Below are 25,090 nucleotides of genomic sequence, written 5' to 3'. Positions count from 1 at the left end.
CTTTTCTTCTCTTAATTTCCTTGTGAAAATTGAAAGGGTAAAGCTCAAAATCATTCCCACTTTTTGCAGACAAAAAGTAAATATAAATGGATTGAGGAGGTTGCAAATCATACATGTGGAGGATGTGTCAGCCGTCCAATTCTATTTGTGGGGGTGGAAACTAAACGCCAACCAGAGAAAAAATGACCCAAAAGAAGGATGTGTCAGCCGTCCAATTCTATTTGTAGGAGTGGAAACCAAATGCCAACCAGAAAATAATAGAAAAAATGACCCAAGAAAAACGACTAAAAAAAAAGGGACTGGAAGCTTCTCTGACTTATCAGAGCCAGGTTTCGATCCTGGGACCTGTGGGTTATGGGCCCACCACGCTTCCGCTGCGCCACTCTGATTGTTGATGTTATATGAATAAAAAACTTAAAAAACCATATATTGTATTTCATACATTTACCATGTACTTGCATCGTTACATACACACTCATTAATATTATTATTATTATTATTATTTCTTTGCTAGGTGCAAATATTCTTGATGATTATTGTTGATTCTTGCCAAAACAAAAAAAATATGTAATTGTTGATGGCCCACCATGCTTCCGCTGCACCACACTGATTGTTGACGTTAAATGAATTAAAAACTAATAAAAACTTATACCGTATTTCATACATTTAGCATATACATATATGCACACACTCATTATTATTATTATTATTTTTATACACACTCATTATTATTATTATTTTTTTGCTAGGTGCAAATATTCTTGATGATTATTGTTGATTCTTGCCAAAACAAAAAATTCTAATTGTTGACGATATATGGATGAAAATTAACATATTTTCAACATCGCAACCTAGCTATTTTGTCCATTTTAATAATAATAAAAAAAGTCCCAAAAAGAAGGGAAAAAATATCCTGCCCCATTGGCTTTAAAATTTGTTTCGTCACCATTGGCGTATTTTGAAAAGAAAAAGTTATTTTCATAATTGCATAACACAAAGTCATCGCAAAATCTCCTAAACAAAATAACAAGAAAATATATCATCTAAACATTTATCAGAATTTTCTTTCACACAAAAAAAAAAAAAACAAAAACAAAAAAAAAAAAAACAAAATCATTCTATCAGAATTTGATTACAGATAAGAGAGAGTATAAAAGAAAAGGCGAGGATATTAACTACCAGTTTCTTCATTTGGTTAAATTAATATGACCCTAAGAAACCAAGGACCCCGGAGGTGATTGTACGGAAAAGAAAGTTCTATGTGCAGGCCATAAGATTGTCCCTTTCATCACAATATTGATAATTCTTAGGCAAATTTATATTTTCAAAATAACAGAACCCCACCTGTTTTGAAAAGATGCTATACTAAGAAGATATAGTCTTTAAAAACCTAAGTACTTCCTTAAAGGCATGAAAACAAAAGACAGCAAACATGCTTTGCAGCATAATGCTTCATACGACGGAGACAAAAATTGAAAAATACAGCATGGTCTGTCTCCAACCTACTCTAGTTTTCCAAGTAATGACTGAAGCAATTGGAGTATAACAACAATTTGAGGCGAAGCTGAACCATCCAAGGTACGTTAGCAAAAATGGAGATACCTGCGGTTTTGTTATTTATAAGTTTTTTCCAAAGACAAAAGAATGGAAGCATTGATGGATTATATAGATTTCTTTACCCTCATTACACATTAGTCTTATACACCTCGGCGATACTCCAATTGCTTGGTATTTTCCAGTAGTAACTGCCATACGATAAACCCATTATAAAACACTCCAATAAAGCATGCATCGCCAAATCCAAGTAATGTGGCCTCCTATCCTAAATTGTTTACTGGTGAAATAAATAAAAAAATTACTTACTTCTCTTATGTAATTTGCTACTGCCTTGCAGCCTTCTATCGCAAGTTGCATGACATTTTCAAAAATATCCAATGGTAACTTAGCATCCATCTGCATCAGATGAACCCAACAAATGAATGGCTTATATGGTGCTTAATTGAAATGTGGCAAATCCACCGACTTAACTATAGAGATTCACAAAGTGCGTGATAAGAAAACATACAAAAAAGGTTTTGCATGTCAAAACATTGCAAATATATCATCACATATCAAAAGATATAAACACCTGAAGTAGAGTCACTTTGTCCAGCTTAGGTAGAAATCCAACAGTGACATCAGGGCCTCCAGCACTGTCTTCGACATAGTTCAAATCTATCCATGTAGCAAAATTTTAATTTCAGTTAGTAGTTAAGAAACTTAGAAAGCAGACAACGCTGATTCAATATATATGGAGTGCAAAACGCCACCACTCTTTTGTTTGAAAAGAAAGATGCAGAAATAGAAAATAAAAAGGTAAAGAAGGCATAAACATACCAAGCAGAGCAGTACTGTTAAGGTACCCAGAACTACAGGAAGTAACAAGATCACGCATTGGGATCCCAGCATCTGCAAGGGCCAGAGTTGCAGCATTGATACACGCAGATCTAGTTCCTGCATAAAAACCAAAAAAACAAAAAAATTATCCAAAGTCAAGGGGCGATTTCAAAGTAAAATGCGTTTGCAGCCCCTACTCCTAAGTCCAAAAAAGTGGATGCTGCTGGCACCCACAAAACTTTGCTTCAGTGCCTTTATTTGATGCAGGTTGAACAGACAAAACATGCAAATAAGCATGCAATAGAACTCTGAATTTCGAGTTAATAGTAGTTACCTCCATCTGCTTGGAGAACTTGGACAAAAATGTCAATCTGCAAGTAACACACAGATAAGAATACTTGAGAAACTGCAAGTAACATAAAAATAAGAATACTTGAGAAACCAAACTTAGCAAGCAATAAAATCATTAGGGAGGAAAATGTTTCAAAAAAGAAGCCGAAAATAGAACCTGTGAACGGGGCATTAAATGTGTCATTATACAAGCTTCCATGGTTTGGCGAATAACTAGAGATATTTCAGTGGATCGCCTAAATAGCAACAACAAAGTATTGATTAAAAACAAAAAATAAAAGAGCAGACTAAGGTCCTCCTACTACACACTCATAAAGCCATAACCTTAAGAGAAAGAGGAGGAGGTGAATAACCTGTCACCCTTTGGTTTTCTCATGCGATCACCGGTACTAAAGTTAGCCATGCTGTATTCACACCGCACCTAAAAATGAAATTATTATTAAATTACAAACACCAAAAATAAAAAAAAATCTACTCTGACAGCATTAAACACAAAACGAATTACCTTTCACAGTATAATATAAATATGCATATAAAAATTTAAAGACATGAAGGAGTTACCAGCGCTTGGTCATTCATTTGTTGGCTCCGATTCTGGACCTGAGAGGTGAGGCATTCAATATCGAAAATTTAGAATGAATAAAAAATCTACAAAACAAAAATAATAATAATAATAATAATAATAATAATAATAATAATAATAAAAGGTGGGTGGAGATACCTCTCTGGGACCATATACAGCAGCAATGACCTTGGTGTTGCCCATCTCAAACACAGCTGAACTGAAATTCCAAAATGCAAGCACAAAATCACACTGATTGTTTTCCTTTTCCATTCTTTTTTTTTTTTTTTTAAATCATCTTTTTTATTATTATAATTATTATTTTGAAAGAGAGAAAAAGTGAAAATTTTCAGTACCCGTCTGCTTTGGCCACGGCACCGATCTCTCCTCGAATTTGTCTCATCTGCGAATTAAAAACTAACATGTTATACAAAACCCAAAAACAAAAACAAAAAAAATGAATGAATGAATGTCTGAGAAAGAGAGAGTTACCTCCATGGGACGACGTCCATCTAATCGAAGGCCCTCAGGGCTCACGTATTCCATCTCTACGATTTTTTGTTGTTGCCAAAATTTCCGCTTCTGCTTCACACAGAAATCTTTGAAAACCTCACAGTTTCTTCTGCTATTCAATACGAGTTAGGGCGCTTCAATTTTTAACTTTTTCTTCTTCTTTTTTTTTTTTTTTAAAACAAACAAAAAAAAATAAAATAAAATAAAATAATGGCCCATTGGATACTTGGAAACATTTACAATTGGGCTGGATATCACCTTAGCCCAATTGTTCAGTTGAATGGGTTGGGCTGTAAATTATTATTATTATTATTATTTTCTAATATCTATTAAAAATACTTTTGGATAACGTAATAATTAGCCACCTTCTCATTTCATTATCAGATGTGACATGGAGTTTCTATAAATAATTAGTTTGATATAAAATGAAGAAACCCTCATCCAATTCATTTTTCAATATTTTGGAAACTGCCTTATTTTTATTGTTATTATTATCAGGATGACTTTTTCGAACTCTACTAATCTATCAAAAAAAAAAAAAAAAGGTGCACCATTGCATTACATTTATATCGACAGGTAGCCAAATGAAAAAAAAAAAAGGTTTATATAAAACAGGCACCTCTATATGTAGCAAGCAAAGCAGGAAAAGCAAGCACGATAATGACGACATGCATGCGTATTTAAGAGAGTTATGGTGGCATATTTCATCAACTTAGACCAACCCATAGAGAGCCATATATGTCTCTCATCCCTTTGCACTTTGCTAATTCAAGGAATCATTTTTTGATAGAATCGGGCTGTTCTATATAAGCAAAATATTACCATTTTAATTTGACTCTTACATAACCCCCGTTATAAATATTCATTGTAGTTTTGGGAATGGATTTTGGTACATCTGTCGCCTCCCTCAATCTCATCATTCCAATTCAAGCATACCTCATATACCAAAAAAATATTATATTTACTCTATATATATATATATATATATACTCACTCATTTTCAACCCAATATAATGATATCTTCCCACTCAAGTCATCTCTTAAAGGTTTTTATTTTATTTTTTTATTTATACATATCTTAAATCAAGGGACACAATTGATTCCATGTTATAGTTATATAGATTTCAAGACCGAATATATTTTTTTATTAATTTTAAGTAATGGAACACTGTTGTCCAAATTCCAAATTGAATATTCACTTTACTTATACTATAAATTAAATCCATACACTAATGCAAATGCCACAAGACCTTATTGCACATCTAAAAAACTCAACCACTTATTAGGTACTACTATTTATGTCATAAGAAAAAACGAAAAGAATTAAATTATGTGATACTATTGGATATAGCCGTGCATTATATAGTTATGTGAAGCTGGTACAATAGTTAGGTGGTTGATAATTAAGCATCACCAAATTATCAATATGATATTAAAATTCAGTCTAAACAAAATTAAAATGAAACCAAAACCGTACATTTTTATTTATGATAATATGGTTACATAATATTTAATGTGTGCAGTAAATCTTTTTTTTTTTGATTTTTTTTTAAATAAATTGCTTAAATATAAATTATCAATTTTCTCTGTCTTCTGTCTTCTATATGATTCGAATTTATGTTTTTATGGACACAAATAAAAATATTTTACCACTAAAGCTAATCTATTTTGTGATTGTTTTAAACTCACTTTTTTTTTTTTTTTTTTGGTAGTGGGTGGTAGATTCAATTTCCACAATGAATGTTACACCCAACTCAATATGATAAGCTAATAATCTCCATGCATTTACAGCAGCAACAGTCTCTTCCACAATTCCAGTAACTGTTGTAGAAATAAAATTTAGAAATAATTAAATGGCAGAGAACATACACCTGGTTGCTTCCAATCACCGGATTATATAAAAAAAAGAGGAAAAACAAAACAAACAGAGCTTGGCGGGCAGGGGCAGGGGCAGGGGCAGGGGTATAATGATAAATAGAGAAATTGAGTAATGTGCGGCCACTTCGTGGAGATTGTCGTGGGTGAAATGGACAAAGTTATGGATAACGGCAAGGCAGGCTCCAGTCCCACGTGGACGAACATGCAGCATCCACAAGTATACCTGTATTTTAACGTCGTATACTAATAAATTACTCCCAATATTTTGTGAAATTACAACTCTCTCTCTCTCTGTTTGTTCTTCCTTTCTGTTTTATGAACCTGGGGGACTTTCGATAAATCCACTGCGGTGCCCATTGGAGTCAGTGATCCCCTTCCACTCTGCAACTAGAGACAACATCCTCCAGTTTTTTATTTTTTTTGAGAATACCCATAATCTGTTTTTTGAATTTTGTTTTTGTTTTATATAAAAAAAATTATATATTCAAAGCAAAATGCATTAAATTTTTATCCGTATTCTAAACCCACGTTCATTTATTCGTAAGAGTTGTCCATACCACTTGCAAAATCATGACACTGATATTTGTACTTGTAGCATAATTAATCTCACGTAATTTATGCAGGATTTATAGAAATATTAAGCAATTTTATATAGAACCTTACACGGTATTCAATAATATTTACTTATAATGTAATTTTATTTCATAAAATCGTTAGTTGAATTATTGAATTGTAGTAATTAATTTTGTATAAATCATATCATCTTATGAGTTTTGGTTGCAAGATTATTTATTTATTTTTCAATTGCTGATATTAATGATATTTTAACATTGTGTCTAAGGATATGGTGTATGAAGTAAATGTAGAAAAAGAATAATTATTTTATAAGATTAATTATTATTATATTTGATAGATTTTAAATTTTAAAAATATTTATTCCACATGAATATTTATTTATTCTTTATTTTAAGAAATAATCATTCATTTAAAATAAGCTTAAAATGATAATTTCTTTTAAAAAGCTTTACAATTGTTGTTTTTTACTTTTAAAGATAAAAATATTTATCATATTTAAAATATATTTAATTTGAGATTGTTTGTTTTAAATTAAAAGTACATAAATAATTATAAATTTTGTAATTAATTTTTTTTTTCATATTTGATTTTTGGAAATGAATTTTTTTTATAAAGATTAAACATTAAATCTAATTTAAAATAATAATAAAATATATCAATATATATATATATATATTCCTTTTTCAATTTTTTAATTACTATGAATACATATTTTTATTTTGATAAGAATAACCATTTCAAATATTAAATATGATCATAATATTCAATCAAATATGTATTTTCTTTGGCTTAGTTTAAATGGAAATGAAGATAAATAATATATATTGGAGCTGAGACATAAATAAAGAAGAAGAAAAGGTAAAAATCAAGCAGATACAGACCAGTTTACCAATAAATTTCCAAATGGGTAAAGAATAAAAGAATGCCAACGAAGACAAGGCGTTTTATGCTTAATTGCCAGTGACTATTCCAAATAAAGGGAAACTAAAAAACACACAAAAGGATAATTGGATAATTTCAATTACGGGAAACAAAATATTAACCAAAAAAAAAAATAAAGAAAAAAAAAAAAAAAAGAGACGAAGATGAAAGAAGGAAAGCAGTCAAATAATCGAAGGGCTGGAAAGCAAAATGAGAGAGTAGAACTGGTCGCAGTGGGTGAGTAGAGGAGGAGTGCAAGGTGTCAAAGACGATGGGGCCATGTCAGCAGTTAAAACACCGCGCGTGAATCTCGCGCTTCAATTGGTGCCATCGGTAGCCTCCAAAATCCTTTCCATAAGAGACAACACCACCCTCTCTCTCTCTCTCTCTCTATCTCTTTCCTCTCTTTCTCTATCTTCTCCAAGCAGCAAGCCTCTTCATAAATAGAATGACTCTGCCCTCGTGATCCGATTTCCAAAGATTGAGATTTTGAGATAGTACTTTTGCTTTTTCTATTCCTTCATTTATTTATTTATTTTTTCCTCAGTCTCAGAATTCCTCACTGCAGATCTCTCTCCTTGCATTGCCCTGTTCCATTGCCCTGCTTTTTTATTATTTTCTCGTTTTATTTTTTGTTTTTTTAAATTTCTAATGTTCCACCACTGTTAGTTAGTTTTTCATCTCCAGCTTCAAGGTTTGTGTGTCTTTTTCGTCCTACTTCTTTTGCATTCCGATTTAAATCAAATTTGCTTGCTTTAATGAAATTCAAATTTTAAATCAGTCTGTTTAATATGTGAATTGGCAGAGGAGTGAAAAACTAAGAGCTTCAAAAACATGAGAGAGCCACCAATGAAACCGGCGCTCCAGAAACCGCCCGGTTATAGGGACCCGAGTGCACCCGGAAAACCCGTGGCTAGACCTCCGCCTCGAAAACCTACCCTCCCGCCTTCGTTTCGAACCAAGAGGAAACGCAGGAGCTGTTGCCGTACGTGTTGTTGCTTCCTCTGCTTTTTCATCGTCATCCTAACCATCATCGTTTTGGTGGTGGGTGGGGTTTCATACCTCTGGTTCTCTCCCAAAATCCCAACTTTCCACCTCCAGTCCTATCGGATCCCCGAATTCAAGGTCACCGTTAAAACCGACGCAACTTACCTGGATGCCCGCACGGTGATCCGGATCGAAGTTAAGAACCCAAACACCAAATTGAAGGTGTATTACGGACGCACCCAAATCAATGCGATTGTTGGCAAAGGCGAAAGCGAGACCGAATTGGGTCAGTCGGAAGTGGCCGGCTTCACACAAGGCATAAAAAACGTAACGAGCTTAAAGATTGAGAGTTCGACTAAGAACCGTTTAATTGATGATAAGGATGGACGGAAGCTCAAGAGTGGCTATAAAACCAAGAATTTGGAGGTGAGAGTTAAGGCTCGCACCAGTCTTGGATATGTCGTGGGAAGGTGGAGAATAGGAGCTCTGAGAGTCACAGTGTCTTGTGGCGGAATGACCTTCAAGAGCCTTGACGGTGGTGGTGAAATGCCCAAGTGCACTGTCAATTTTCTCAGATGGTAATTAACATCTATTTCTTCTTTTAATACTTTTTGCAAAAAGTAGTTAATCTTTGATTGCTCATATTTGACATATTAAACAGATTATTAAAACATGAAGGCACATAGTTTTCTTGTTTGTTTGTGACTTGTTTTATTTCAGTTGCTTTTTAAGAGATTTGATCAAATGTTAATGCATGTAGTTGGATGATTCAATGCAATGTGAAATAGGTAGATGGAAGTGAGATTTCATTGCCACATGTTAAATGTGTTGGCTGTGAAAGATATTGCTTGAGCTGTAAAAAAGTATCACACTCAATTACATTTAGGGTCTAAAAATCATACTCTGTTTCTCAAACAGAGTATGTAGTATAGCCTCACAATAAAGTAATTATAACTTATTGATTAGGTGTTAGGGGAGGTGGGGTTGATGTGTCAAGTTTAATTTTGATTTTGATTGTTGGTTTGACTGCAGGATCAACATACATTGATATGGTCCTTCACATGTGAAGAGCGATCAACAATTTGGTGGCTGCCTGCAAGTTTCAGCCGAATATTTTCATTTAAATATTGGATTTGTGGGTAATTATATTTAGTCCTTTTTTTTTTTTCTTTTTTTTCCTTTATATATATTTGTAGAAATAAACACATAAAAACATATTCTTTGCTTAGAGAAAGAAAAAGAAATGAAAGGGGTATCATCGATAGCAGCTTTATGCTGCAAAGGATCATGTTTTAAGCTTTTGGATGTTTCTCTGATGTTTTGGAAACACAGGTTAAAAAAATTTGGGACTGGGATTTAATTTATTCATGTATTTAATATTTTGGTGGTTATTTTGATCTGATTATCATCAATCTTTTAATGTAAAGATTCTTGTAGTTGATGTGGGGTTTAATATTCGGTTCCTGTATCCTGACAGCTTGCAATTTTATTATTATTGTTACTATTATATATATATATATATAAAAGAAGCAAAGAATAACAAATGCAACGAATTAAGGTGTAACATTTTTTTAATTTGTAATATTTTTAAAAATGAGGTGCAACATAATATTCTTTTGGTTGCATTGAAAGTTTGGTATGCAACTTATGGATGACTGCAAAGAATGGCCGCCTTGCAAAGAAAATGAAAAAGCAAGATAGATATAGGTTATCTGCTTTGTGTAGGAGTGAGATGCACAGAAAGATTCTAGAAGTCTAATCCATTTGACAAGGCTTTTATTTAATTTAGGTGCTTAATTGAGAAAAAAAAGTTTGACCATAGGGGAAAAAAATGTTTGTAATTTTAAATGGCCAAGAGTCCCATTATTCTCTCACATACTATACAAGTAGGTTGCAAGCGACAATCAAATTGGACCACGCATGTTTCTTTGATGTAATTGGAAGAGATTTTGGATTCGTGTCTTTAAATTGTTTAGCCTAAAATTGAATGCGCACGCATTTTCTTTGGGTGTGCATTCTTTTTGTTGTGGCATTAAAAAGGGGAAAGAAAAGCAACGACGGGTGTAGAGTTATATATAAATTTCTTTCCTATGAAATGCTATGTTTGGTGGGTTTCCTTTGGTAAGCATTCTTTTACGTACTTCTTTCTACTTATTATCTACTTATTCTGTGTTCCTTCTGTTATTTAATGAATGGAGGAAATTTACTTAATTTACAACCTCCCCCTCCCCCCCCCCCCCCCCCCCCCCCAAAAACAAAAAAAAGGAAAGAAAAAAAAAGTAAAAAAGAACAGAATTACTTAGGCGTAATATTTATATTTCGGGAGAGAAAACAATTTTTTTTCTCAATTCGTATTGATAGAGATTGAGTCATGTTTTAACTAAAAAAATTAGCTGCTATTATTATTTTTATTATTATATTCTTGGTCCTCTATATTTTAATATTCAACCAAATTATGTTATGGTGTTGGTTTAAAATATGCAGATTAATTCTTATATGTGTTAATCCTGAAAATCTAAACTTCAATTTAGGAAGCTTTTGGAAACTAATTTGGAAAATAGAAGTAAATAGACAAAAATTGTTAGCAACATGTGTGCTATTCCGATAACAAGTAACATACCAAGCTTAGGACCATTCGCGGATCATGGGCAAATGCAGAATGTGTATCTATCTAAAGGTTCTAAAAGCCCATCAATTTTCAATTGGTTGAAACGGTAGACCCCTATTCTTTTATATATGTAAGAAAATGTTTGGAGAATGAAATATTATATTCTTATTCATCAAGGTTGATTATTTTGAAGAAAAAGACTAAAAAAAAAAAAAAAAAAAAATATGCTTGCGATAAAAATAAATTCAAAATTATTGATTATCCTGTCCCATAAACGACATCCGCAGATTTTTTTTGAAAAAAAAAGCCTTTCTTTCTTTTTTTTTTTTTTTGAAAAAAGCCTTTTTTTTAAAAAAAAAATTGGGGTCATCATTTTCTAACAAATTTGATTTATTAAAGTGGCATTTGTTACGTGCTTATTTTTAATTTTTTCTACCATATTGATGATGGTCATGTAATTTGTTCACTTCTTTGTTAATGTTAATTAAACATTTCAATTAATTATAAAAAAATAAATATCAAAATAAAATATAATTTAAAATTATGTTAGCAGTTAAATTTAATATTTGTTTTCTTTTCTTTATATTTGTCGCTAATTAATATATTTACAAACTCTAACTGCTATTAGCAATAACAAACAATTAAGTTTAACAAATAGTTGAGTAGAAAAGCAAAAAAAAAAAAAAAAATTAAATACATTAACAAATAACACTATGCAAAAGATTAAATAAATAGAAAGACTGATAAAAAACTTATCCTTCGAATTAAGAATCTAGATATTCAAGTCTCACGATTGCCTAAATTAAAGGCTCAATTATATATATATATAAAACTATAAACCTAAATACATGCGCCTCGCCTAGCCGATGCAGAAAGAGAAGAAAAAAAAGAAAAAAGAAAAAAGAAAAAGAACACACATACAACGCACACACAAAAAAAAAAAAATAATAATAATAAAAATAAAAAAAGGACATAGGAGATATTGAATATTCTAATTGATCTGGAGTGTTCTTCCCTTCTATTCTCTATTCCTCTATAGTTGAAATCCTATTCTTTTTTTTGGTAGTTAGTTGAAGTCCTATTATGATATATCTCTAGTCCACTTCTACATGTTCAAAGCTTTTACTAGTACTGATTTGATTGTTTTTATTTATTTATTTTCATAAAAAGAGAACAGCAATAAGCTGATAGCCACAGAAAAATAGATAGTACAAAACTTATTAAATTAAAATACACATTATTTTCCGTGAATATTAAAATATACATAATACATATAAATCATGCCTCTTTTTGTGGTTAAATTATTTTTTTCAATACCATTTTACATTTTTTCCAATGTAATTTAATTTTTTTAATTTTTTAAATAAATTTAAAAAATTTAGATTAAGTTTGATATATAGGATTACCATTATTTTAAAAAAAATTTCCAACGTAATTTAAATTATCTAATTTTGTTGAATAAATTAAAAAAAATTTAAATTACGTTTAATATACAAAATAATAATTTATTTAAAAATAAAAATAATTATTCATGAAATAGAAAATAAATTTTTTTTTATTTAAATGTTTGATAAAAATTTTAACTTAAAATCAAAATCCAAACTTTACAAATAATTTTTTCTAAAAATTTTAAATTTAATAAAAACTAATTTGCATTAAAATTTTATATTTATTTATATATTTTTAATACATGATAATCAATATAAATCGAAATATGCTCCAAATATTTTAAAATTTATTAAAATTAAAACATAATAATATATTTATTCCAATAAACCAAACATATATTTAATATTTAAATTTACAAACCATTTAAAAAAAAAAAAAAAGCCTAAATTGCTGTGGGCATTGTATAATGTATAATTACTTGGTCCATCTTTCACCTGTGGAGGGCCAATTGGCAAATGGTATCAAAATGTATCTGAAATGTGAAGTGGGGCCTACAGAAGGACCAATCACATGTCCGTTGGGTGCTATTCTAATCCAACCACAACCGTGTTCATTTTTGATAAAAAATAGTCATTAAAACAAACGGTCCAAAATCAATCTAGGCATCACAGAATCAGATTCACATACGATGAAAGGCGAACTTGAAGTTTAAACGTCTCTCTCAGCTACACGTACATACACATACATACATACATATCCCTCTCTCTCTCTCTGACCCTGTTTTGTACACTTCGTCAAATTTATTCTTTCTTTTTTTCTTTCCCCTGTCTCTCTCTCCATCTGTCTAAACTTCTTTCCTTTTAGATCCGTAACGATCTTTGAGGTTCATCCATGGCTTCGAAACGGATCTTGAAGGAGCTTAAGGATCTCCAGAAAGACCCACCCACCTCTTGCAGCGCAGGTGCAATTTTCTTCTTGATTTTCCATTTATTTTTCCCGTCATGTACTCTTTTTGCTCTTAGCCTCTGTCTTTGCTTTTCATGTCTAAGCTCCTTTTATGACTCGATCTATGGTTTTTGTCTCTTTTGAGCTTCTGGGTCTTCATGAATTTGTTAAATTTTGTTATTTAAGTTTTCGTTAGAAAAGAACAAATTTTTTTTGTTTGTTTCTTTAAATTATGCAATCTGATTTTACTAAATTTATCATATATTTTTGTTTTCTGTGTGGTGTTTTCATGATGCATAAGAAATGAAGTATGTGTTAATTTCATGACTTTGTCAGTGTTATTTAGTTTGGAAGCTATACTAGCCTTCAATATGACTTTGCAAAACCATTTCTGAAGTTGGTTCGTGGCAAATTATCAGCCTAATGGCATAAATTTGTTTTACGAATAATCTGAATATATATGGAGGAATAGATGGATAGATTGATTACGTTGTCATGATTGTCATATATAGTAGGAACAAAAGTTATAAATGTTAGCTGTGGAAGTTGTTTGAATTCATACTTATTATGGGTATGGGTACGTGACGGGGCAGCAGATGGTAGTCAACCTCTTGTTGATGTTTAAGTTGGTTTCTTTTAGCTTTAAATGGTTCTCATGTTGAGTTAACAATTTCATGCTGTTTTGATCGTATAATTGCAATTGCATTGCCAATAATGTTGATAGACTTGGCAATCAGCATTTTATGTAGTTTGAGTTGGAAATGATTTTTGGGATCTGTATCACGTTTTCATCTTTGTCATTCTGGCGGTTGTTTTTAATGGTGCTTTACCTCCTACACTTGATTCTTAATGTGTTTTTATCAGTGTAAAAGAGTTGTCTTTGCATCACATCTTATGTAATTATGCTCTCTGTCTCTCTTCCTCTCTGTGAAATCAATTTGATGTAAACTTGTCCTTGGTGACAGGCCCTGTAGCTGAAGACATGTTCCATTGGCAAGCAACGATAATGGGCCCCCCGGATAGTCCTTATGCAGGGGGTGTTTTTCTAGTTACTATTCATTTCCCTCCGGATTATCCATTTAAACCTCCTAAGGTCTGATGTAGATATAATATACTTGCTCAGATTTTAGTTTTTCTTGTATTTTTTTTGGTTGAATTTCCTATTTTTTTAAACAATGCTTGGAGTGGTGGATTATTCTAAATTCGTTGTTCATCATGTGATGGTAACTTCTTAGTCAAATGGGATTTCTATCATAATACACATTGACACTTTTTTACGTTATATGTTGTGCTAATATTGAGAAATGAACTTCAATGAACATAATAGATTATTCTAATTTTTTTTTGTTTGCTTTTTTGCAGGTTGCGTTCAGAACTAAGGTTTTTCACCCTAATATCAACAGCAATGGCAGTATTTGTCTTGACATTTTGAAAGAGCAGTGGAGTCCGGCCCTGACAATATCCAAGGTTCTGAATTCTTAAATGATTTCTTTACCATTTAATTCCTTATGTGTTTCTGAACTTTCCTAACCCGAGATAAGCATGGGCACGGGAATTATAGATCAATTTGGCCACAAGAATTAGATGGTAGTTGCATTGGGAAGTTTTAGCCCGACTGGATGATCATTCCATTCCTAGCCATGCAACAAGATGGAAATGGTGTGTTAGTGGTGAATACTGTGGTGGCTTCCTTATGTATCTCAGATCCCCTTGCCTGTAGTCTTACTGAGGGCCTAAAACCCTTTTTGTTGATGTGGTATTTTATAATAATTGAGTCCCTTGCGTACCTGGTAATGGTAACATGCTGTAATTGGGAGAAGTTTCATGTGGAAGGGTCGATCCAAAAAGAGCTGACCGGTACATGATTTCCCTCCTGACATCCACCTGGTTTTGGATGTGTCCGATTTAATACTGTGATCAGAATGTTACTAGAAAGTGAAAGGGTAAAATCACATTGAGCAAAATTTGTTCCATTGTTGTTTATTTTAGCTGTCTATATGCCATCTAGATTTTGTTTGGGAACATATCCCTTAGGGTTAGGCTCCAATTATGTAGGAAAAATTTTGAGGATGGGAGCATAGATGGTCGCCCTATGTTAGATGCATGGTTGCTTTACACCATTCTTCACTATTTCATCTCTACTGCTTTTTAAATGGGAGGGAAAGGTTCTTGTTTCCATTTCAGGTTTTGCTCTCGATTTGTTCCCTGTTGACGGACCCAAACCCAGATGACCCTTTAGTACCAGAGATCGCTCATATGTACAAGACAGACAGGGCCAAGTATGAGACGACTGCTAGGAGCTGGACCCAGAAGTATGCCATGGGCTAGTGTGCTTTGTGGTGAGGGCATTTAGGATGTTGACTTATATATTCCTTGTTATGTAGAAAAGAAGTGTGATCTGTACTTTCACTATTTATAATAGAATTGAAGAATAGTCTATATATCGCCGCCCTCTTGGAAAGACCATTCTAAGAAATTGAACTATGCAAATTAGTAGTTGATGTTGTTTTATATACCAAGTGCTTGGTTTTTGTGAATGTGCAAGTTCTATATTTATCTCAACACCTATTTTAGGCAACATTTACAGCCCTCACACACCCTAATTCATGTTGCACTGCTTTTTTGTACACCACTATTTATTAGAATTGACAGCATGAGATTTCGCCGGGCCCTGATTGTTTGTTTTACCAGAACACAATTTGGACATGGTTGAATAACTTTAATCTTGATGAAACCTCGGTTTGACTGGTAGCTATAAGCCGTGATCATCAAGACTGTGTAAAGAGGATGCTGCTGGAAGTTTACCGTGCTCAAAAGGATGCCTTTGAAGTGAATTGTGCGTGGGACTTTGGACGATCTTAAAAAATAATCTTGTGATAAACTATGGCTGTATAATCATTTCACAAAAATTTACTACCTTTTCGTTGCCATGACTGGTCCTTTACGCTGCAGGAGTGCAAGCTGACATTTTTAACTTCATCCTCAACCCCTCATAACGAAGGAAACGCCTCCCGGGAACACATATAGTGATTGATGGAGAGAATTTAATCAGTGACATCAAATCCAATACAATAAAGTTATTACCAATTTTCTAGCTTTTTATTGTTTTTTCTTTTTGAAGCTCTACGGGCACTGGGTTTGAAAAGCTTATCCAACCTTATGGTCAAGCTAATTCTAGTACTTTGTTGGTTTATAACGTGTTTCAGATGTTAATCAAACGACTAAAACTATCTTAAGAGCTAAGGATAATGGTCCTTAGGGTTAAATCGTGGAATTCCCCCAAAAAAAAAGAAAAATGAAACGAAAAGAAAGGTTGCAACTTGCATAAAATGATGTTGGACCCAGAAATAGAAATTTAAAAGCAGCCAGCTTTTCTTTTTGACGACATGAAGAATAAAATGACGAGGAGATTTTATCTTTGTAAGTTGTTCTTTCCATGCTAGTGTTACGAGGACACTCGAATTTTAAACCCAAACTGATTACAGAGGCATAGAGGACTGACTGAGGTAGAGATGTGGTCAAAAAAGTAAACTGCAAGATACCCCTATATGATATAGTACCTTTGCAAAGAAGAATCGTCATCAAACCAAAACGTTCCAAGAGTATTAATAAATACTTACATAAAAAGTTTTATTTTTGCATTAATAAAGAGGACATGTACTAAATATAAATCATGCATCGTGCACAATTCACTCCTTACAAATTTATTATTATAAATTTTAATAAGTGTTCCACATGGTGTCAAAGTAATGACTCCATTGTTCAAAAATCCATGCTCCATAAATACTTCAGGAATTTTTTTTTTTTTTTTTTTTTTTATAAACAAACATTGTTTTAAGTTTTAACAACATAATTTTAATTCCAATATTTTAGTATTGTTGTGTGACTCTGTGTCTTCCAATAAATTAACTTATATTTATTTGCTATTGTCATTGAAACCCAAACACTATAAGATAATCAACAAATTGGATAATCAGTTGGCTTACTTGGCTTCCAAGTTGCAACTAGGTATTTAATGCAGTCCATATAAATTGGAGTTTGCGAAGCAGTGAGAGTGCTAGACATTTGCTAAATATTTTTAAAATAACGGAAAGGAATTGGATTTTAAAAATTATATATATATATATATATATATCCCGTATAGGATTTGAAATTCTCCAACATTGAATGAGAAATGTGAAGAAAATGAAAGGGAAGTCACGGGAAGCAAATGAAAGATAATGACAAGGTGTTTTTTTATTTCCCACCTACCTTTTCAACGAACTTCTTGCTCTTTCTTGAACCCCAAGCCAACAAAATTTGTACCCTGTACCTCCCAAACTCCATCGGTTTCAATTAATTCTCTACCCCATATATATCTGACTTGTCCTACTCTGATTCACAAATTAATTAATTTATTTTTATTTATTTAAACTTTTTTTTTTTTCATTTTCTAAAGATTCTGCTTTTACTAATTTGATATATGCATGCGAAATCCAATATACATATTAAATTATGCTAAAAGTTGACATCGAAAAGAAAAATTATGTTGAAGTTTTTATCAATGAATAAATAAATAATATAACTAAAATGTGAATAGTAAAAAATAATAAATAACGGAACATGATATTTCATTACGTTGGTTATATTTATAAAGACTGAAAAACAATTAAAGCAGAAAAACGGAAAAAAAGAAAAAAGAGTGATAACCAATGTGTATACAGTAGATGCCATTGACGGAAATGGAAAGGAAGAGTCGTGTGCTTGGTTGACAAGCAACACGTTTTTTATTTACCATTATTTCCCACATTCATTAATTAATTAATTAATTTCATTACTTAAAAATACATGATTACAATCGAAATTATGTATAATTTCTCAAATTAAAATAATGAACATCAACCAATATAAACTCAGCACGTGTTCACGAATTGAAAAAGTAGCGGAACCATTGGGGAAAAAAAACAAGGGAATACCATTTATAATTTTTGAATAAATCAATATTTAAAAAATTTAAAAATAGATATAAACAATAAAATATTAAATGCGATGGTTTAGCGCAAATAATAATTGTGACCATTAGATTAAAATAATAATAATAAATGATAAAAAAAAGAAGAAGAGAGAGATGGCATGGTAACACTGAAACCAACTAGATATTATCGAAAGGGGAGGATCCAAATCCACTGGGATACTCCTATAAAACAGCGATTCCTGGGATTCTGACTGCTCTTCTTCTTCTTCTTCTCAACTCCTTCTAATTCATTCACCGCTCTCTTCTCTTCTCTTCTCTTCTCTTCTCACGAATCCAAACACCCCCAAACCCAAAACCCATCTCTTTCCTCCTTAACTTTGGCTTTTGTTAAAGTGTTTTATCATCAACAACTCGTTTTTTGTTGTTAAATCGTTATCAACCATTCCACTTTTCAAAATTTTTTTGTTTTTCCAACTCGTCAGTAAACCAAACTAAATTTTTCATGAGCACTACCCGTTTGGTTTGGTTTAGTTAGCGAATAAATATGTTAGAGATGAAATCCGTCAGATACATCAGATACACAGAGCACAGAACGGTAACCAACAAATTGGTGAAATCCCATTCGCTGGTAAAAAGGCAAGAGCCAAGAATCGTTCGCATTTCCGTTATGGATGAAGACGCAACGGACTCTTCCAGCGGTGAAGACGAAGACTTACAAGGAGGCAGAGGCGGAGTCTTGAATTCGGTTTGCAGAGTGAAAAAGCTGGTGAACGAGGTACGAATTGAAGAGTATGGTGGTGTTGAGTGCAGGAATAGTAGGAATAATAATAATAATAAGACAAAGCAAGTGGTGGCATCATCGAAATCGAAACCACCACAACCAGCCAGCGAGCAGTATTTCCCAAATGGAAAAAGATATCGAGGTGTTCGTCAAAGACCATGGGGGAAATGGGCTGCAGAAATCAGAGACCCTCTCCGACGGGCCAGGATTTGGCTCGGAACCTACGAGACGGCGGAGGAAGCTGCTCTGGTGTATGACAGAGCAGCCATTAGCATTAAAGGACCAGACGCTCTCACCAATTTCTTAAAGCCACCTGGAAAAGATAGAGAAGGAAAAAAAATAGAGAATGAGGACTCTGATCAAGAGTGCCAAATTAGACTGTCTTCTCCTACCTCGGTTCTACGATTTCAACCAGTTGAATTCGAATCCAACAACAACAACAACAACAACAACATCAAGAAGGTAAAGGAGGAGGAGGCAGAGCAGAGTGATGAATGGAGACCTTTACCTTTACAATTAGAGTCCGATGATGATGGGTTTGTTTTGTTAGATTCGAATTTCTTGGAAGATTGTTTGGAATCGGAAACTCCTCCTCCGCCGATATTTTTGGACGAAATGAGTTTGGTACCGGAAACCACTATGGTTTGGAAGGAGGAGGGTTTCGGGGATATGTCGGTGGATTTGGATGAAGATTTTGGGTCGTGTAAATGGGATGTGGATAACTACTTCCAAGATCATTTGGTTATGCAATGAATGAAACCAGCCAAAGTGTGTGATTGAGTGAGTGAGTACTGAGTAATGGTTTCCGGAGCATCAAACACAGTGTGGGAAAGTATAATCCAGATAGAACTGTTCAAGCGGTGGGTGCCCCCCAAAAAAAAAAAAAAAAAAATTTGGTAAACTTCTCAAGTTTCGAAATTTGCTGAGGTGGTAGATTCCGAGTGGAGTTTTGACATTATTTATTTTTGTATTTTTTATTATATACTATGTTCTTTTTTTTTTCTTTTTTTTTTTCTTATTTTTGTTTTGATTTTGTTACTTACTTGGTATGTAAATTCGTGGCTCTTGTGCTTAATTTGCAGCAATATTAAAAAAATGTGAAATTCTAGATTTTCTTTTATTATTGTTTTCAATTTTAAAATTTCCATCTTATCGCAGAGATAATTAGTTGGGACCTTATTATTGTAAGAATATTGATGATTTTGCCACTTTAATATGTCTCTTCTCATTAGATTTTATAAAATACAGTTGTGTGGGCTGTGTCAATTGGAATCGAGTCAAAAGTTTCTGCCATGCAAATAAAGTAGTTCCCATATTGAAGGTGCGCAATGCACCGTCAGGATTTTGTAAGCCATAGCTCTTTCTAACGTTTGTTTTCTAATCAAGTACATCTTTAAGCAAAAGAATATTCATACAATATGTAGCTAGTTTTGGCAGATATTTGTTTATAATAGAATGAAATGAAGTTGATGAGGCTTTCCAATGCATTGACCAAAATAAGTAATTGGAAAACGGTTTGGTTTTCTTGGAGTCCAAAAGGACTTAAGTAAAGGTTATATAACGTGGACAAAACCTACCACACAACATGGATTTTGGTACATATTTATTTACCAAAAAATGTTGTCTCTGATCAAAATTAATTACAGTACAAACTGTATTATTTACCAAGAAAAAAATACAAACTGTATTTGTAATGGTAGAAAACTCTTTTGCAATCTAAGAAGAAAAGTCTAATTAACTTTAAAAGAAAATTTTGGGCAGTAGTAGTAGTAAGTAGTAAAGTATATAGAACGTTGCTTTTGTAGAAATTCCAAGACATTGATTGCCTTTAACAGGTGAGATCCCGGCATGCTTGTTGAATCTCCGGCAGGCATGACTCAGTAGGTTGGAAAGATTAGCATTCACAACAGTCGATAGATTTTCCTTTTTATCAGACCCACTTGCAAACTCTCGCTGCAAATGTTTGCATAAACACGCCGATGATATCAGACCATATTGCAAGCCTGTAGTTGGGTCCCTTTCTCAACTCTTTTTGTCCAATGGCAACTCATAATGTTGCATTTCAATAAAAGTGCTTCAGCAACATATTTAAAAGTTGAGTTGCCAAAGAAAAAAAAAAGGAAAATTTAAATGTAGAATTAACAATATTAAATTAAAAGAATGCATCTTCCATCTTTTTTATATATTTCATTTATGATAATGGGTGCCTAAGATACAGCTGCATCCTGAATTCCCAGTGTTTGTAAGGCTGATACTTTTTTGTCATTAAGTTTAAAATTGAGAAGGCGACATCAATAACAGAGTCAAAGTTCATAAAAGAATGGCATTATTGTTGGGTAGCGAGCTCCTAAAAACTCAATGGTCTAAGCAAGCTCATCAGCGTACAAGCATTTGGTTGGTTGTCAGACTTATCATTTCCAAAATTTGAAAAAAAGAAAGAAAGAAACAAAGAAAGAGTTACTACAGAAGAAAAATAAAATAAAATCAGAAAACTATGTCAGTACGTAGCCCACATTTTGCTGATTTTTGTCTGTCTGGGCTGGTGCTGTCCTGCCCTACCTCACAGAGTTATACTGTTCTGCATGCCTTTTGATGTAGACCAAAAGGCCTAGCTATAAGGGAAAAGAAAAATTTAGAAAAAAAAAAAATTTATAAGAAAACTAAATGAAAAGACGAAAAAGTTTTGAATAGAGCTCAAGGTGTTTGATGAAATGCAATTCATTACGAAATCAATATTGAATAGGACAATAAAATCAGATTTCTTGTTGATTACAGTTCGTCACTTAGCTTACATATAATATATTAGGGTCCGACTGTTATTGGGAGGGTCCTACTTACATTTCTGTGTTTTCTGCAAGTGGGTGTGGTCCCTACCATTCTTTTTATCAATTTTGTGATCCTGCAAAATCATTTTAACATTCTTTCTACTGAATATCACTATCCTCCCATCCTGATTTTATTTTAAACATGAACATTTCTTAAATTTCAGGGCATTTTTGGAAACCCATTGAATGGATCTCTTATCTTCAAATGTTCTTTATATGAAACTTCACGGTCCAAGTTATCACCTTAACATTATTAAAAGGATTAATTTAAGGCCAAAATACATGCCAAAAAAATAAAAAGGTACAAGGAACATTCTTCAAACTATACCCAAAAGGAAAAAGAAGAAAAAGGCAATGACAGTTAGGTTAAAAAAAAATAATAATAATAATTTGGAAGATTGTACTGCTAACATCGTTTTTTAATTATTAAATTAGCTACAAAATCACAAAGGCAGCGTAGGATGTGTCATCTCTTTTTGACTTCCGTTGATCATGAGAATAACGTGGGGGTTGTAAGTTCTAACGCCCAAAAATAAATGAGAATTGAAACACAGCAAAAGCGAGAGAGAGGGTGAGCCTGAAGGTGGAAAAACGACGTCCTCTAGGTTGCTGGGCCTCCGTCCGTTTAACAATTTTTTTTACTCATACTCAAGTGGGTCACAATAGGGGAGTGAGCCCAATAGAGATGATAAAATTGTTTTGCTAATTAATATATGGGTCATTCGAAATCTTACTACTAATCATGCGGTCTTTACAGAATGGGTGGGGTAAGTGAGGCCATTTTACCTACCAATTGCGTCCATTCCAGGGAAAGAGATTTGCAAGAGATCTTCAGCAGCTTATGACATTGGTGGGGTCTACGGTCTATAATTGCGTGCCATTGATTTCAACTTTATTTATTTGTTATTTATTTATTTCGGCTTTTGATGCTAATGAACTTTGTTCCTGGGCCTGGGCCTCATCCCTCAACTCTCAAGGCAAATCTGACAATAATTACTTTTTTTATTTTTTATTTTTTTGTGAATGACATTATTTAACTGGCCTGGGCCTCATCCCTCAACTCTCAAGTGCAAGTCTGACAATAATTACTTTTTTTATTTTTTATTTTTTTGTGAATGACATTATTTAACTTTAGAATATGTCCTCCATTGATAGATTTGATGAATTCAACTTAAGTATCTTTTTCAAAAAAAAAAAAAAAAAAAAAAAACTTACGTAAGTATCAAAATCTGAAATATAATTGGTTGTTTTCTTAAAGGGGAATTTGGCCCTTTATCCTCCTTGGCAAAGGCGTTAACTAAATATATCTTTTTATTTTTTATTTTTATTTTTTTACTTTTTAATATCAATTATAACTTTAAAATAATTTTAAAAGCCATCCATATCCTTTTACATTAATTTCCAATCTATTTTCACGAAAAACTTTTTCTTCATCCCATCCCACATCATATCCTATACCACGAAAAACCCTTTTAACTTTTCAACTAAAAAACAAAAATTTATTTTTTTTTGTATTTTTTAATCCACTTATAAGCATCATCAGTTAATTTTTTTTTTTTTTGTTTATTGCCGTGTGTGATGTATATATTGTGTCGATTTCATATTTACATCAAATACTTGGAATTTTAAGAATATATAACATTTTTTTAGTACAATGTGATATGTTTAGGAAAGTGAATCACTTTATTGATGTTTAAAAGCGGTTAAAAATTTGAAATTTATGTTAGATTAAGGTTTTTATATGGAAGTTATTAAAATCTAAGTTTTAGGATAGATTGACACTGGGTATCAGTAGGAAATGAAGAGATGAAAAAAATGGGACCGGTTTTGCCTGAAACGATGGCCGGAGGTGGGAGAAAATTCCGGGTCGGAATTCGGGTACGAGACCCTGTTCGGGCGAGTTCGGGCCTACCGGCTGGAGGTTGAAGGAGAAGCGAACGACGTGTCGTCTGTTACTAACGACATGTCATTCGGTCGGCCAGCCCATATGACACATCGTCGTCCTAGTAAGACGACATGTCGTTAATTAGAAACGACGTGTCGTTTTTGTGCATGTGTAACAGACCACTTGCCGTTTTGCTGACGTAATCGATGATGTCAACCTTTTTTTTTTTTTTTTTAATAAAGAGTTTTGGGGTTCAAAAGGAGAAAAACATATGGAGTTGATTAAGGTTTATAGTTTGGCACAAGCTTAAAAATTAAAACTGAAATAAATTAATTTTGGAAGTGATAAAAAATGTGGAATTGGTTGGATAAATAAATGTGTTTGATCAAATTTTATGTTATTTTAAGTTATTTATACGTAGTTATATATATATATATATACATATATATACACTTTAAAAGTATATGAAAATGAGCAGCATTGGCAATTTAAATTGAAATGATTATTTTGTATTGTTTAGAATTATATAAATTATGTATTCGTAATTTAGGATTATGGTTATTTATATATGCATACATAGTTGACTATGTGGCTAAAGGTAGTTAAAAAGTTTTTAATATTGTCAAGTTACATTTATAGATTGTATTTTATAATGGTACCAAAAAGGAATTTGCGATCTCAATCGAAGAAGGGAGTTAAGAAGATGCAAACTAAGAGACGCGGTGGCAGCATATCAGCACCCAACTCTAAGCGTCGACGAACTACTAGGCAACAATCCAAAGCTGAGAAAGAAACCACCAAACTTCCAGGGCACGTTCCACTCTCCTCTTCCTCATTTGAGATTTTATATTCATTTATGTAGTTTGGTGCGGTAAGTGATAATACATCTGTCGGTATTTATTCATGAATGTTATATTGATGACATTTTATATTGTATCTATTTAATTATTTGGCAGTCATCCATCAAAGGCCGTTATCCCATATGGGAGGCATCTCGAAGCACATATTCATGTGATTCGACACTTCATAGCTATATACGTGGGAAGTCACCCAAACTTCGCGTGCCATGGTGGAGATGTGATTATGTAAGTCTATACATATATTTAAAAAAATTCTGACTAAGTTTCCCAATTTGTGGATAATGACATTACGTTCTAATTTTCAGGTGTACATCCCTGTCAACAATGGAGGCACCCATTGGTTGGCAGCATGTGTGGACTTGAAGGCTCGACATATTGATTTATACGATCCAAATGTGGGAAATAAATATGTCCAGAATAAAGAGTTAGACAATGGGAAATGCCTTAAGTATATGCTGCCTTACCTATTGAGGTATGGGGGATATTACGAGAAGAATCCGGAAGTGCTTCCCACTTTAGAGCCATTCACGATGACCATGATCAAAGATGCACCCTGCCAAGATAATGGGTATAAATGTGTTGTCATTTCCAACCACTTCTATTGCTGCTGTTTAATTGTGCTTACGTGTGGAAATTCACATGGTTGGTTTTCATTAATGCTACTCTGTAGGGGTGATTG

At 32.8% G+C, this 25,090-nt stretch overlaps 4 protein-coding genes and 1 non-coding gene across 5 annotated transcripts; 3 read left to right on the top strand and 2 right to left on the bottom strand.

Annotated features, from left to right (window-relative positions):
• Positions 1-317: 317 nt before the first annotated feature.
• On the bottom strand, positions 318-389 carry TRNAM-CAU (transfer RNA methionine (anticodon CAU)). The gene has a single exon. It is a non-coding gene; the product is annotated as a tRNA-Met (tRNA).
• Positions 390-1,100: 711 nt separating this feature from the next.
• LOC107423721 (exosome complex component RRP41 homolog) lies at positions 1,101-3,959 on the bottom strand. The gene is made up of 12 exons (XM_016033334.4): positions 3,782-3,959; positions 3,646-3,692; positions 3,449-3,509; positions 3,289-3,327; positions 3,081-3,148; positions 2,885-2,963; positions 2,711-2,747; positions 2,377-2,493; positions 2,129-2,214; positions 1,864-1,953; positions 1,680-1,745; positions 1,101-1,602 (listed from the first exon to the last, which is right to left on the bottom strand). Exons 1-11 carry the CDS (start codon positions 3,833-3,835, stop codon positions 1,698-1,700), a joined length of 726 nt encoding a protein of 241 aa, XP_015888820.1. The 5' UTR covers positions 3,836-3,959; the 3' UTR covers positions 1,101-1,602; positions 1,680-1,697.
• Positions 3,960-7,551: 3,592 nt separating this feature from the next.
• LOC107423718 (NDR1/HIN1-like protein 6) lies at positions 7,552-9,632 on the top strand. Its single transcript, XM_016033332.4, has 3 exons — positions 7,552-7,871; positions 7,983-8,742; positions 9,197-9,632. The coding sequence occupies exons 2-3, from the start codon at positions 8,012-8,014 to the stop codon at positions 9,210-9,212; spliced, it is 747 nt and encodes a 248-aa protein (XP_015888818.1). The 5' UTR covers positions 7,552-7,871; positions 7,983-8,011; the 3' UTR covers positions 9,213-9,632.
• Positions 9,633-12,945: 3,313 nt separating this feature from the next.
• LOC107424154 (ubiquitin-conjugating enzyme E2-17 kDa) lies at positions 12,946-15,643 on the top strand. Its single transcript, XM_016033894.4, has 4 exons — positions 12,946-13,122; positions 14,072-14,199; positions 14,469-14,573; positions 15,291-15,643. Exons 1-4 carry the CDS (start codon positions 13,053-13,055, stop codon positions 15,432-15,434), a joined length of 447 nt encoding a protein of 148 aa, XP_015889380.3. The 5' UTR covers positions 12,946-13,052; the 3' UTR covers positions 15,435-15,643.
• A 2,494-nt stretch (positions 15,644-18,137) lies between these two features.
• On the top strand, positions 18,138-20,011 carry LOC107423725 (ethylene-responsive transcription factor CRF4). Its single transcript, XM_016033340.4, has one exon. The coding sequence runs from the start codon at positions 18,605-18,607 to the stop codon at positions 19,592-19,594; it is 990 nt and encodes a 329-aa protein (XP_015888826.3). The 5' UTR covers positions 18,138-18,604; the 3' UTR covers positions 19,595-20,011.
• Positions 20,012-25,090: the final 5,079 nt, after the last annotated feature.

The sequence above is a fragment of the Ziziphus jujuba genome, chromosome 7 (genome assembly GCF_031755915.1).
Source record: "Ziziphus jujuba cultivar Dongzao chromosome 7, ASM3175591v1".
NCBI lineage: Eukaryota > Viridiplantae > Streptophyta > Magnoliopsida > Rosales > Rhamnaceae > Ziziphus > Ziziphus jujuba.
This window is presented reverse-complemented; position numbering and strand designations above follow the sequence as displayed.